At 35.7% G+C, this 15,062-nt stretch overlaps 1 protein-coding gene across 4 annotated transcripts in view; it reads right to left on the bottom strand.

The window, feature by feature from the left end:
- LOC127851091 (uncharacterized) overlaps positions 1–4,498 on the bottom strand; it is a 194,396-nt gene extending 189,898 nt beyond the window's left edge. For 3 of the 4 annotated variants that reach the window (XM_052384595.1, XM_052384591.1, XM_052384594.1), the window contains exon 1: positions 3,696–4,498. In XM_052384595.1, the coding sequence (XP_052240555.1) occupies positions 3,696–3,909 (214 nt within the window). In that variant the 5' untranslated portion in view covers positions 3,910–4,498. The remainder of the gene's footprint in view (positions 1–3,695) is intronic. The other variant, XM_052384593.1, reaches the window with a different exon arrangement.
- Between the last annotated feature and the right edge of the window lie 10,564 nt (positions 4,499–15,062).

Below are 15,062 nucleotides of genomic sequence, written 5' to 3'. Positions count from 1 at the left end.
CTTTGTTTCGCAAAAGAACTCGTTCTCAGAGTTCATAAATGATAAATCGTTCGCGTCTAGATTGCGCGGGTTCAATCTTTGAACAGGCACTTGTTAAAAGTATTGATTTTATTTTAATACTAATTATTGAAAACTATCCAAATAATGCATTTGGGTCGTGCTCTGTGAAAACGGGGTTTAATGCATAAGCGTAAAGTGTCGTCCCAGAATAGCATGTTCAGTCCGCACAGGCTAATCAGGGACGACCCTTTCCGCTTTTATGATATTTTTCGTTTCAAGAAAGTCCCTTCTTAGCACAAATCAAGTTAAGGCGGAAAGGGTCGTCCCTGACTAGCCTGTGCGGACTACACAGGCTTATCTGTGACGACACTTTACGAACATGCATTACACACTCTCTTTACAGAGCACGGCCCATATATTTTATTCATTTAATAACATATTTTAAGCAAAAGGGCCTTAAGGTAAGATGTCGGTCCCGCGAAACATACAGAAACTACCAGTTATGGGCGGATTATGCGCTATTAGTGTAACAACTTTGGTTTTTATCTATGTTTAAGGATAAGAAATTTTAAGTTATCTGATATTTAAGTTTATATAAATAATGTCTCCCCTAGGCATGGCCAGTTTTGACCCCAGGGGCATGAAATGAATATACTTGGTAGAGGACCACCAGACAATTGCACATACCAAATATCAAAACTCTCGGCACTGCCAATTCTAAGAATTCATTGTTTAAGTTTTTACCATAAACGTTTTCACTATATTTATTTTAGAAAAACAAGTAACCTGCAGAACAAGGTTAAATTTTAACCAAAATGTATTATTTGAACACATTTCGTAGAGGCACCCCCAAACTAGGTTACACACCAAATGTTAACTATCTGACGTTTGCGACTTCATGGAAGATTTCTTGATGTCCTGTACTCAATTACTTTTATATAATGGGGTGTAACCAGTTGTGACATCAGGGGCACGACTTAAACAAACTTAAAAAAGAACATTAAGCCAATGTTTCTCTCAAAATGTTAAAATCTCAGCCTTTTGCTTTCCGAGGACCGAGAAGATGATGTAATATTTTACAAACTCCCCATGAACACTACCATGACTCTGTGCTTAGGTGAGAAAAAAAATTGTCTCTTAAAGGAAATGTTTATCATTTTAAGAGAAAACAACGGACACACGTTTGATCGATGAATCAATTATCTTAGCTTGGTCGTTCATACTGTATAAACCGGAGATTTCGCTGCGTTCGGTGAATAAGTCAATTTGTCAATAATGTGTGTATTATACTGAAAATCGCGTTAATTTACAGTGATGCACAATACTCTATCATATTTTTAAAGTTTCACCAAACAGTATTCGGATTGATTTTAGAAGCAAATGGTTTTACGAAATGCGAGCATTCAAGGTTCTGCAGTCAATAGCAGACGAATTACCAGTGCTTATGCGAATGAGACAGTAAAGACGTTGTCACGAAATGAGTCGCGTTCTGAGAAAACTGGTCATAATGCATGTGCGTAAAGTGTCGTCCCAGATTAGCCTGTGCAGTCCGCACAGGCTAATCAGGGACGACACATTTCGCTCTGATGACATTTTTCGTTTAAATGAAGTCTCTTCTTAGAAAAAAATCCAATTTAGGCGGAAAGTGTCGTCCAAGATTAGCCTGTGCGGACTGCACAGGCTAATCTGGGACGACTCTTAACGCACATGCATTATGCCCAGTTTTCTCAGAACGCGACTCAAATAAGCATTTGAGTCACAGATCTCTTACGCATTATACTTGCAATAAAGAGAAACATATCGAACAGTTGATATGCAAATAATCCGATATATACACTCTAGGGAATGTATCCAAGATTTAGTGGTTTCAAGATATATAGACCAGTGCTCCAGCTAGGCCTAAATCGAAGGGCGCCGCGCCCTGCCCTCCCGAACCTCCGCCCTGCCCCCCCGAACCTCCGCCCTGCCCCCCCCCCCCCCTCAAAAAAAAAAAAAAATTTTTTTTTTTTTTTTTTACATATGATAATTCATAAATCTCTTATTACATTGTAATTAGTTTAATCCTCATTGTAGACATTATATTTGAATGGTTTAATAATAATGGGATTAATACAATTATTTATAACATATAAATGAACATGCAATAGAAAGCATTCCAGAAACACCCGCGCGATCGAACGTGCCCTTTTCACAAAATACTGCGCGTCGAAAGTGCCCTTCTCACAAAATACTGCGTGTGGAAAGTGCCCTTTTGACAAAAAAGCCCCCTTGCCCTTTTCAAATCCTAGCTGGAGCACTGTATAGACCCCAGGGCATGTACCAAGAGTTAGTGGTTTCAAGCCTTCAACGTGTCTAGCCTATAAAGATTCTCTGAAACACTCAGCTGTGAATATAGTGGTAGTTTTGACTGTTAAATAGCAGAACATATAGAACATACGCATCGTGTTTTATGCAGGACTAGTAAATATGTAATGTGTGGCTTTTATCCGAAATTTTAGCGGCAACCCGGTCAAAATAGTACAAGTAGTTCGATTAAGGCGACCAGAATATTGCAAGCAATGCTGTCTGTGGACCTCGAACGACAGCAACCACCACCATCAACAACAATACTTATCATAATCATAGTAAGTATAGTCATCATTATCATAATTATTATTATGATCACCAAAATTAATACCTCTGTAGTTTATCTGATATTTCCGTACTGTTATCTATGTGAGCCTTGTAATTCCCCACCTCCTTAATTACAACCTAACTACAACAACCGCAGCGGGATTATCACCAAAAATATAACGTAATTTCACAGTGAACATTCAAATGCCACCACACCCAAAACAACATTAAAAATGGAATGAAATGGGTCACTGTATCTGAAAGATGGTTATTGTAATGCGAACCTATTTTAAAACAACAACAACAACTCAAACAGTAGCCGACGTTTTTGTTTCAAATTAAATGCATCAAAATATTAGTACAAAGTTTTTCCGTATCTCATCATTACCGCGTACACCAGTATTTGGCAAAAATTTAAATCAGTAGATAAACGCTAACAAATGATGTTTTCAATTGATTATTTATGAACATAAATTGTAAAGCTTTATTCTTTTTAAATCAGGACATACTTCAACTAAATCCTTTTCAATATACTTCTTATTTCTCACTATTATTATTTTTAAACCCATATACAACGTGAGTTGTTGAGACGTTCTGCATTATGTATATACACCGACTCAGTGTTATTTCCCGTACACATCGCAACTTATACATTTATTTTTGGCCGATACACGGCGATTGATCGAAAATGATCTCTTTAATACAACAACAACAATTTAAAAGGGAGCTTCTATGTGAGTCTTGGTATGGGAAACCGGTGCTTAATGCACTTGCGTAAAGTGTTATCCCAGATTAGCCTGTGCAGTTCCCACAGCCTAATCCGTTATGACCTTTTTCCGCTGTTATGGTAGTATTCGTTAAAGGTAACTCTTTTCTTAGCGTAAATCCAATTTAGTCGGAAAGTATAGTCCATGATAAGCCAGTGTGGCTTGCACCGACTAATATGTTACTACACTTAACACACATGCATTAATACCCTTTTTCGCAGAGTGTGGCTTTTTTTATAACGTGTATCACTAGCACAGCTATTGATCGCCAATCGTACCTTAACCACAACAACAACAACTAGGTAGCTACTTTACCTTCATCTCTACCGAACAGAGCCCAGTCGCAGTCCGTTCCGGTACAGCTGCCCCACAGTCCCGTGTTCGAGTGCCCGTGCCCAACTAACCTGCCTAACGCCTGTAGGATCCCACGCCATTCCACCCAGTAGGGCGTGGCGAAGGCGATGATCAGAGCCAGGTTCGTGTTCACCAGCAGGATCAGGCCGATTATTTGACAACAACTCGTTCTCATTTTGGCTGACGTATTTGGTGTCCCACTTTGTTTCAGTAAACGATCCGATATATCACGTATCTTCTTTCAGACTTCAAATATTCTAGCTTCCGATTCTGACTTAATCCCGCATCTATGTAAAACCGTAACTCCTTTATCTTTGCACGATAACCCAATCAATCCACGGGGCGTCCGAGAAATTTCAGACTCGTACGTCTTCGCAAATTTGGATTTCCAATTGTTCTTGATGCCTAAGAGCCGTCGCTTTCGCTGCACTGTTCACTGTGACCTCGCACGCTTTGCTGCCGATTCCGCTACAATTCCGTAACAACTCTCGCAACACTCTAAACGATTATGCAAGAAATAACCACGCGGTATAACACTGCACATTACAACACCCACTGTTGGCAAACGTGTGCAATTACTTGTACTATTACCAGCATCTTAACTTTGTTCACCGGAATCCGCTACTATACCGGTTCTACTCAGCTGATAGTCCTTATATCTCTCCCACGCTAACGGAAGCTCGAGTTACGCGTGTGTTTGTGTTCACAGAACTAATAACATTGAGGTTCGCATACTTTCAATGGCGGCTGAATCGGGGCACTTGTTGAGAAACGTAAAACCAATTTAGCTTAGACGCGCGCCTCGTACTCTATCTCCGTATTTCCCAACTCGGGAATCATACAAAACGTGTACTTATTTAGCGTGTCGGAAAGAAGTCGATTCTGTGAACAGATTTATTATAATTTATTGTTGGAGTTTCTTGATGGTGCTTATGATAATGATGATGATGATGATGTTAGTGAAAAAGATGACGTAGTTGCTGTTGTTTTTGTTGAAATTTCTCTCCTGATGCTGATGATGATTATTATTAATATTTGAAAACTGTTTTTTATGAATAATTACTATTTCAATAACAGAGAAATAAACACGATATAAAATACATTCACTAAAATCGATTGTTTCAGTATTTCGTCGGCAAAAAAGTTATGAATACGTCAACGGATGCTTACTGGCTTGTAACATTTCACCGTATACTGAGCTAAACTTCAACCCGATCGAGCCACGAGTCATAATATACTTACCAATCACCGTGCAGAGACAAGACTGGAACCAGCATAGCTGGATAAAATCCATGCCTACATGACAAACCACGTGATGATAGCCAAGCCACGTGGTACAATAATTGTCCTGTTGTTAGTTTTACTTTTTTTGTGAAATTTAGGGAATTTGTGGTATTATGAACGTAAATTTATACAGTATTTTCAGACTATAAAAGAACATGATACTACTCTTCATAATATAATACTTAACCATCAAAAATACTACCGGATCTGGTATGATTTTCTTGTGATCGCAAATATTTTTGTGAGAGAACGACAACTAAGCTCAATAACACAAAAGACTAAGCTTTAACCCCACTAACTTGTAGCCAAATCTTATCTCAATAAAAGGTAGCAAAAAAATCTCACGAACACATATAAGCAAAACAAATAACAATATATTGTTTTAATGTAGGTAAACATTTAGCAAAAACTAATGCTTTTATTAAATTGTTAACATCGAGTGCGCGCATATTCGGTGTTATTCATCACAGCTAATACATCTATTGGTACATATAAACACGAAAATAAAAACTCTTGAATTTAACAATTTTATAAGAAAAATATGTTTAATATTTATCAAAGCAAAATAAGTTCGTTGTTGGTAAATTTTAATTGAAAGTAGAATGTGTGTATTTCATTTATGAAGATACGTTTCTAATGAAAGCATATTGTATATAATAACAACACATGTAGTTAAGGAAGGTAGAACAATATGACATCAATTTTCATTTAAAGTTCCTTACTGTTACTTAAGGACGATTGTACTTGACATTTAACATGCGCCTAGAAATCAAAACGCAGTTAAAGATTATTGGCGAGAAAATAACTAAAATCAAGTAAATTAAAGAGAACATATGTCAAATGATGGGTTTGTGTGTTGTGTGTGCTTGGAGTTACCTGTCTGCAATATCGGTTGGTTAAATGAATTTATTTACTCAATTCGAGACGTACCTACGTGAAACATGTGAATGATGCTTAAAGCAAAAGGCGATTGTTTTGAAAATATTTTTATAAAAATCTGCAGTTTAGTTTTTTTAACCCATAATTATTTGTTGCTAATTACTGACGCTCAGAAGATCAGAAGTTTGCTAAGAAGAAAGAAATTGTGCGAAATAAAACCACCAATATCAAACTCTATTAACAGGAACGCCATAATCAAAACAACAACAACAGGAACAACAATAAAGAAACAATTTGTCATAAATGGTCGGGGACTTATACAATACCGAATATATAGTGGTGTGCAACCTACCGGTGTCTGTGCAGGAAATTACACTACCAATAAATCTTATAACGTGTTCGTGTTATTTGCTTGTTATCTTCCTAAAGTAGGAAACACAGCAAAAAACAATCGACATACTGCAAAGAAAGACTTCGCTGTTTCTCGTTTATAAGGATCAATTGTAAAACAATTTACAACTCAATGACTCTTTTGTAAAACGCTTATGTACAGCGTAATCGCTATTAAGAACTCTGCTTATTGTGCAAGTTTACAGAAATTGCCACTCGGGGCGTCATCGTTTTGAAATTATTGCAAGATGCTTCCGTAAGGAGTACCGTAGTTTGCAAACATGTAATGACATATGGTTGTAAAACGTCCCCGCCCCTCTTACTAATGCAACCGGAAGACAATATCCTTTTTATATAAATCAGGGGCAAACAATTGATTGCTCAAGACGCCTTCATTTGGTTTGCGGAAGTTTACAGACATCGAATTGTATGAGTTATTGATTATGGGTTCAGCATTTGATAACGTTCTACTTTTCCTCATGAATTGCCTTTTTACTCTAACATTGTATTATGCATGTGTTTCCTGGTTGGTATATGCATATAAACATCATGGCTACAGTGTCAGTTTAAGTTTACAGAACACTTTCGTGAATAAATAGAATTGTGATGCAATGCAATTAATGTCAATAAATAAGATTCATATTGCTTTGAGGATATCATACATATTCCGAACATAATTCATAAGAAAAGTTCGATATTCAGACAAATAGCTCCAGGAACAGTGGCGATAGTGCGCGTGAAATATAGTCGATACGCGATACAAGGGTCAAATTTTTTAATCTTCCGTAGTGTCGCTTCTGTTAGATTTTGAAGCATTATGTATGTTGCTCTGGGATAACTGGATTTGATGCATGTGCTTACAGGGTCTTCCCAAATAAGCCTCTGCAGTCCTTACAGGCTAGTCAGGAACGCCCGCCTTAACTGGATTATCGCTAGGACGAGATTTAAACCCATTTATGCATGGCGTCTAGAAAAAAAGGCATGATGCGGCGTCTCATCTGGGTCTGCGCTGTTTGCTTAAAGGAATTTCTGTAAGAAATATTCTAAATATAGAAATAAATATACTAGACATCCCTAATATTGGAAATAAATTGATCCAATTTAGCAGAATGGGAGTGTCCACTAGGAATAAATGGGTTAAGGATGTAATGGTTATGGATTATTGCTTCATATTGCAATACTATTCGTTAAGTTTCTGCTGATACATTAGATAGGAAGGAAGGCTGGTTCACGACACTTGACTACTACTAATACAAATGAACCGAACTCTGTGAAAAGGGGGTTTAATGCAGTCCGCACAGGCTAATCAGGGACGACACTTTCCGATTTTATTATATTTTTCGTTTGAAGAAAGTCTCTTGTTAGCAAAATCAAGTTTAGGCGGAAAGTGTCGTCCCTGATTAGCCTGACTGCACAGGCTAATCTGGGACGACACTTAACGCACATGCATTTAACCCCCTTTTCACAGAGCACAGCCCATATCGAATGTTTATTAGCATGTATTGCATGAATTGAGCGGACGTCGTGTTCATTTCAACGTTGTCATGTCCAGTTTGCTTCAATCAATTATAGACCCACTCACAAAACATTAAGAAACACACTTTACATGAATTGTTTCTTATGAACCTATGACCGGCCAAAGTACACACGACCGTATTGAAGTCGGTCAGAATAATAAACTATGTCGTAATTAGTCATCGTAATTAAACGCGATCACTCCCTTAGATTTAGTTTTTTGGCAAACATGTATTCTTAAATGCTTTAAATTGATTAATGTAAACATCGGAGCTAAAAAAAGTTACATTATAAAACAAGAATAAAATGAAAGAAAGAAATGGAAAGAAAAGTTATACACACCTTGACTCGAAAAACTGACCATTGGAGTTAGAGTACACCAATAGGCCATCGGTTCAACTAAACCGTTTCTAGTATTGTAAACTTGTTATAAGCAACCCATGCAGTGTACAAATACGTAACAATATCAACAGAACTCAATTATTCTCTGTTTTGCTTTAGTAACACTTTAAAATTATAATTTTTTAAATCTTCATAAGATGTAAATAATGGCTATTTAGAGCATGTAAAATGTTAAGTGTTGTTGTTTCCTCGCAAATAACATAACTACATAGACTGTATAGTCCGCACAAGCTAATCATGGACGACAAGTTCCGCTCAAACTGGATTTTCGGGAAAAAGATACTTCTTTTAAAAAGAAAATTTCATAAAAGCGTCAAGTGTGGTCCCTGATTTGCCTGTGCGGTGAGCCTATTCATTAAGCCCTGTTTTCGCAAAACGAGACACATTTTATTCGATTATAATATTTGTCGTGGCTGTTTTTTATGAAAATGTTAATCGAACATGTAACAGGGTTATGCTGGCGGATAAATCAGCCGTCGTGTTTCTGTGTGTGTGTTTCACGTGACATTTCACTATACGTATGCTAGTACGTATACATTATGCTTATTGCACACAGTTGTTCCTTACATATGGTGAGTTGCATGCTTGTGTCTGTGTATTTACGTTTATAGCTGCAATGCCAATCATATAAAGTAGACGCATTAAGAATGCTAAGTCATGGAGAAGATTGCGAAAGGGAATTGTGTGTACTTATATTTTATACATATATATATATCTTTGATTTCAGCTTGTATTCAATATCGTATGATTACGCCGTGCATATCTGCAAATAATGTACGCTATGATTGTTTTTTTTTTGTCTACACATACTTTAAACATCAAGGTAAGTATAGCAGATTAGATAGCAACTGATTTAACCCATTCATGCCCAGTGGACTCTCCCATCCTTCAAAGTTGGATCAATTTATTTCCAAAATTAGGGATGTCAAGTATATTTATTTCTATATTAGAATATTTCATAAAGAAATTCATTTAAGCAAACAGCACAGACCCAGATTGGAAGCCGCATTATGCGGCGTCTCATCTGGGTCTACGCTGTTTGCAATGTCCTTTTTTCAGGACGCTAGGCATGAATGGGTTAATTGTATGAAATTATGATTTATCAGCAAAAATACTTGAACCTAAGTTTACGTAGCTCACACTCTACTTGTAATTACAACGCCAGCGCTTTCAGAGTTTAAGTTGTCTAGTAAATGAGGTGTTACATAGAAATGTTGCAAGTCCAACCGCATTACTCGTATGCACAATTCTGCAAAGGAGCCGATGTTTCAAGAGCGTGTCGAAGTGAAGACTGAACGCTTACCCCCCCGTCAAGAAATGCTCTACAAACACCGTTTGGCAGGAAATTTCGACATTGATCGAATCTTAGATACATAGTACAACGCGTTGTAAGTCGGAGAGGCCGGAAAATCTATCCGCTCATTTCCTTGGGTATCGATTCGCCACTAACGGATTTATTAGACCAACATTTGTATACACGATACATCGATAGGGTTCGCCGCACTGTGGCCGGAGTAGTGAGTAATTTAGTTGGCATTTGCAGACCAGTGTAAGATAACGTTTGTTGATATAGGCGAGTTTAAGAATATTCGGCATTTCATTAGCCATCCGTCTTCAGTTGCGCTAATTTTAGAAACGCGTTTAGCAGAACATGACCTACTTTTATACGAGCCTTTGAAAACAGAGCACAATACATGTGCATTAAGTGCTGTCGCGAATAAGCCTGTGCGGACTGCAAGGCTAATCTGGGATGAAACAGCACGCGCAAGAATTACGCCCAGTTTTCACCGAGGGCTCCTCATATCCAATATATGAGCTGTGCTCTGTGAAAACTTGGTTTAATGCATGTGCGTAAAGTGTCGTCCCAGATTTGCCTGTGCAGTCCTCACAGGCTAATCAGGGACAACACTTTCTACCTAATCTGGATTTTTGCTAAGAAGATACTTTCTTCAAACAGTAAATATCATAACAGCGGAAAGGGTCGTCCCTGATTAGCCAGCGCGTACTGCACAGGCTAATCTGGGACGACACTTTACGCACACGCATTTTACCCCATTTCTACAGAGCACGGGTCATATGCTGGTCGAAAGGCACTTTAATACGAAGCCCATAGACGCGATGCAGTCCTTTCCGCCCAACCATAAATACATCATATTTTCATATTTTAAAATTATATAATATCGGAGAATTATATAATTCTTTAAATATCTGTAATAATATATTAATTATATAATAATACTATATTGTTATATTATATTATTTAAGATTATTTTAGTTTATATTATATTAAAATATAAATGTAACTCCAATAGTAACTTTCCTCTTAGTTTGCATCAAGTTCTCGTAACTTGATCTTCCTGGTTAATATTCGCTCCGAATGTTCTTCTCTTCTTCTTCCCATTAAAGTAACATTACTTTTCAAAATCAACGAAAATTTCGTACAATTGTTCGTAAGATAAACTCAACCAATTAAAAATCAGTGTTCCTTATGGCAATTGCCGAAATTTCAACGTCCGATGTGGTCTGGTCAAACAGATGTTTGTAGATACAAAATGCTCGTTGTTATTATTGTTTTGCATATCTTTTCATACGACACATGAACACTAAAATGGTGTTCGTGTGTCGTATGAATTGATATATTCGCGGGAATTAATTGTGGCCACAAATAAATAAAAACTAGCATTTTGTATCTACAAAAATCTATGTAATCATACCACATCTAGCGTTGAAATTTTGGCTATTGCTATAAGGAACACTAATTGTTAAGATGTTAACTTTATTTTACGGAATACTACGAAATTGTCGTTGATTTTGAGCGTTATAGAGACTTTAATTGCATGGCTTCTCTGGAGCATCGACGCAATTTGACTATTCAATGAGTCTTGGTCCTGGGTAGAACCAGTACTTTGTGTTTTGGGGAGATCGAAAGAACACTTACACAGCGCGGACTGAACCCGAGACCTCCCGATCGCAAGACGGACACCATTTCACAACACCACGGCAATATATTAGTACAATAAAAGAAACAAACAAAAACAAAAAAACAATGTGCCTCACTTAAAATTTCCGAAAATGTCTTCTGTATTTGTAAAATACTAATTTATTTTCAATTAGTCTACCAATAATCAATGCAATTGCAGGTTGAAACTGGGTCGGTTGCTTCTTAGGATAATCTTAGAATTTTTTTGTGTGTACATCGGTTATACATACAAATGTGTTTATATAACATATGCGCAGATGCAATAGTAGGACCTATTAGGCATTACGGGCTCTAGTTCATTTGCAAATGTTATAGTAGAACCTATTTTTTCCTATACTTCATTTGTTTACGGGCTTATCTAGTTATTTCAGCACTTTAATTTAAGTTTGTATTTAAACGAAATTTCGAAATGAATGTTAAAGTGAAAAACATTAACTTCGTATGCATTTTCATTCGAACTACTTGAATAAAAATCACGTCACGACGCAAACCCTTTCGACGCATCACTATTTAAACTTTACAGAAAACAAGAAATGTGTTTGTCAGAAACACAATGCCCCCTATTGCGCCGCTTTGAAGCCATAAATTTGACCTTCGACCTTAAACGATGACCTTGACCTTGACCTTTGGCCACTCAAAATGTGCAGCTCCATGAGATACGCATGCATGCCAAATATCAAGTTGCTATCTTCAATATTGAACAAGTTATGACCAAACTTAAACGAAGGTTAAAGCGGGTATATACGATTTTTTATATGTGTTTAATTGTAATATATTGATAAAATATGTTCCAATAACATAAAATGGGAAAGTAAAATTATACATTAAAGCCGAATTTCATAAAATGCAGCAAAAACAAATCAGCGCCCCGAGCCGATTGTGACGTACATATTTTCCTACAATAACCGAAGCATTCGTCTTTGTATTAGGATCGGAGTTAGTGTTCGTGTGTCGTATGAATAGATATCGTTGCGGGAATTCAAATAAACCGTTAAACTAAATTTAGATTCACATCGTACATGTATGGTATACATGCTGGCGAATTCGGCTGTACAGCCGTTTTCAATTTCAGAATTAAATATCTGGTTTATTTCGCATTTTTCGACACATGTTCTTCTTAACTTTTATTTTAATTTATATTGAAATATATATATATATATATATATATATATATATATATATATATATATATATATATATATAATTTTTTTTTACACATTTTATATAAATTCATAAATATTGGACAAAATCGTATATACCCGCTTTAAAGTTTTAGGAACGAAAAATACAATGATATTTGACCTTTGACCTTCAAAGGTGACCTTAACCTTGACTTTTCACCACTCAAAATGTGCAGCTCCATGAGATACACATGCATGCCAAATTTGAAGTTGCTATCTTCAATATTGCAAAAGTTATAAAACTTTAACCAAGGCTAAAGTTTGTGACACACACATACAATGACTGACTGACACAATGACAGAAACACAGACAGACAGGCCAAAAACAATATACCCCCGATCTTTCGATCCGGGGGCATAACAAATCCATTTTTATCTTTAACGAAGTAACAGGTATCTAACAAACACAGGAAACGAAAGACGGGTTTTAAACAAATGTATATTTTCCTAAAATACAGAAACTCTCAAATTAGACACAGAAAATCATCTACGTGTTTTAAGTACTAAATTTAGGTAACGTTAATAACACGAATAAATATCTCCAAATATTGCAACAACTATATACAAAGTAGTATTTTACAAAACTTTATTTCTGGTATAAAACAACGAATTTGTATTACAAAACAATACACACAACAGGGCACGAGGTTTGGGATTTCGGGTAGGTCACGTGAGAAGTGACATCATAAGTTAAAAAACGACTAAATATAGAACGACAAAAAGTACACGCTTAATTTAAATCAGATGGTAATCTTGTTCACATAGCACAATGATAAATTGAGTTGGGCATGTCGACTAAGCAAAAACAAAAACATCCAAATAACAAAAATGTATTGAACAAGCAACCACACCCCAAAATATCGAAAAACAACAAATATTGGCTATGTTGTGTGCTAAGATTGGTGCGACATGTTAAATTACATTAGCGATTTGGCAAATACTATTTGAACTTAAAATTGAATTGTACGTATATTTAAACTGTCATCGGATTAAATGGATTTCTTCCTTACGTTAGAATAAAACTGTGTTCCAGCACACATATTATAGTTATATAACCAACTATATATGAGGAACGGAGAAATGTCCAATTACATAGATGCTCTATTTGCTGGCAAACGTTTAGTTTACAAAATTCAACACTATTCAATAATTACTATCAACACGCACATTTCTAAATATGTAAATTGGAAAGTAATACAACATCGTTTACTAATTCGCATTGTTATATTATATTATAGAACGATTTTAATTAAACCAATGTTGTATAAATGTGTTCATGACAAAATAATGACAACGTTAGTTTAAATAAAATCATATCATACGAATTTAACAAAATCATGTCATATGAATGTTTAACAATAAAATGTAACATTAACCTCCAATAAAGTCATAATTCATTAGTCTACCCCAAACATAAACTCTCTAAATTCACCTAATTCACACAGATTTATTAACATTGATTTATTTAGTTGTCATTCATTATAAACCAGTATTACTTAGGAAGGGGTTAGACTGACTTCAGGGAAGTTGACATGTTACCCGTAAAGTCAATAATATTCGCCAGGAAAACAGTTTGTGCTTGTTCTAAACTAAGGTTTTTTGTAAAGTCGTTGTTTCTCCTTTTGAAAAAAAGAGGAAGTTGCGTCGGTCATTTTCTTATATGTTCATTAATCAATCGTGGATCAATACAAATTAGGTCCAGCGAATAAACGTGATTTTACAGCATTTAAGGGTCTCTGCTCGCATCAAGCGCTTTCTTAAAGGGGCATTAATTACGTCAGTTTTCTCATTAAAGACACGCATTGAAACACTCGGTTTACGTATTGGTATCTTTAACTACGAAACAAGAGATGAAATCGGTATTACTAACTATTAACAAGACAACATTTGGTTTCAAACTTCTGAAAATACGTTCTTATTTATTTATGTATGCTTTATTACCCTTAAATATGCCTAATTTAACCCCACATTGAAAAGAGCAAAATTAAACGTGTCTGACCAGAATGAGAAATCAGTATGGTGTTCAGATCCTTATTAGTGTATTTTTATTTTTATTATCAAATACTCATCTGAGACATTTATTAACGAAAGTTTTGAATTCACCTGCAAATTTTGCATCTTTTAATCTTGAACATCCCAGTATAATAATATTTACAGTGCATATCTTATACAAAAAACGAGTATGCTATCACATATTGTCGAATATCTCTGGACATACATTGCACGTACTTTCTCGGTCACACGATCACGCGACCGTTTATCACAGGAGAGATAAAAACTACTGAACTAATTCCAAACTCCTCAAAGTGGACTCCCCTCATTACATCAGTATGATAAGCGTGTATAGTATTTAATAAATAGTGTTTAGGGAAAATACAATAAAATTGTATACGCAACGTTACTTTCACCTAGATAATAAAAAAATGAAAATAACAAGTATCGTAAACATAATGTTTCCCGTAAATGGGTATGGTACAAAAATAAATCCCCATGTAATATTCATGTACATATAATAATTATACTTCATCACTTACAGTTTTTTAAGTTAAATGAAATACACATCACGATTAGTTTATTTGTACTGTGGATATCATATTGAAAATTATTTTCTATTTAAAGTAATCATGGTCATATGATATTCGACGTTGATAAAATCAATAGTTATCAACTAAATAAATTCGATCCCCGTATTCTTGT

This window comes from Dreissena polymorpha, chromosome 11, assembly GCF_020536995.1.
Source record: "Dreissena polymorpha isolate Duluth1 chromosome 11, UMN_Dpol_1.0, whole genome shotgun sequence".
NCBI classification, from domain to species: Eukaryota; Metazoa; Mollusca; class Bivalvia; order Myida; family Dreissenidae; genus Dreissena; species Dreissena polymorpha.
The sequence above is the reverse complement of the archived record's forward strand: the minus strand, read 5'-3'. Positions and strand labels throughout refer to the sequence as shown.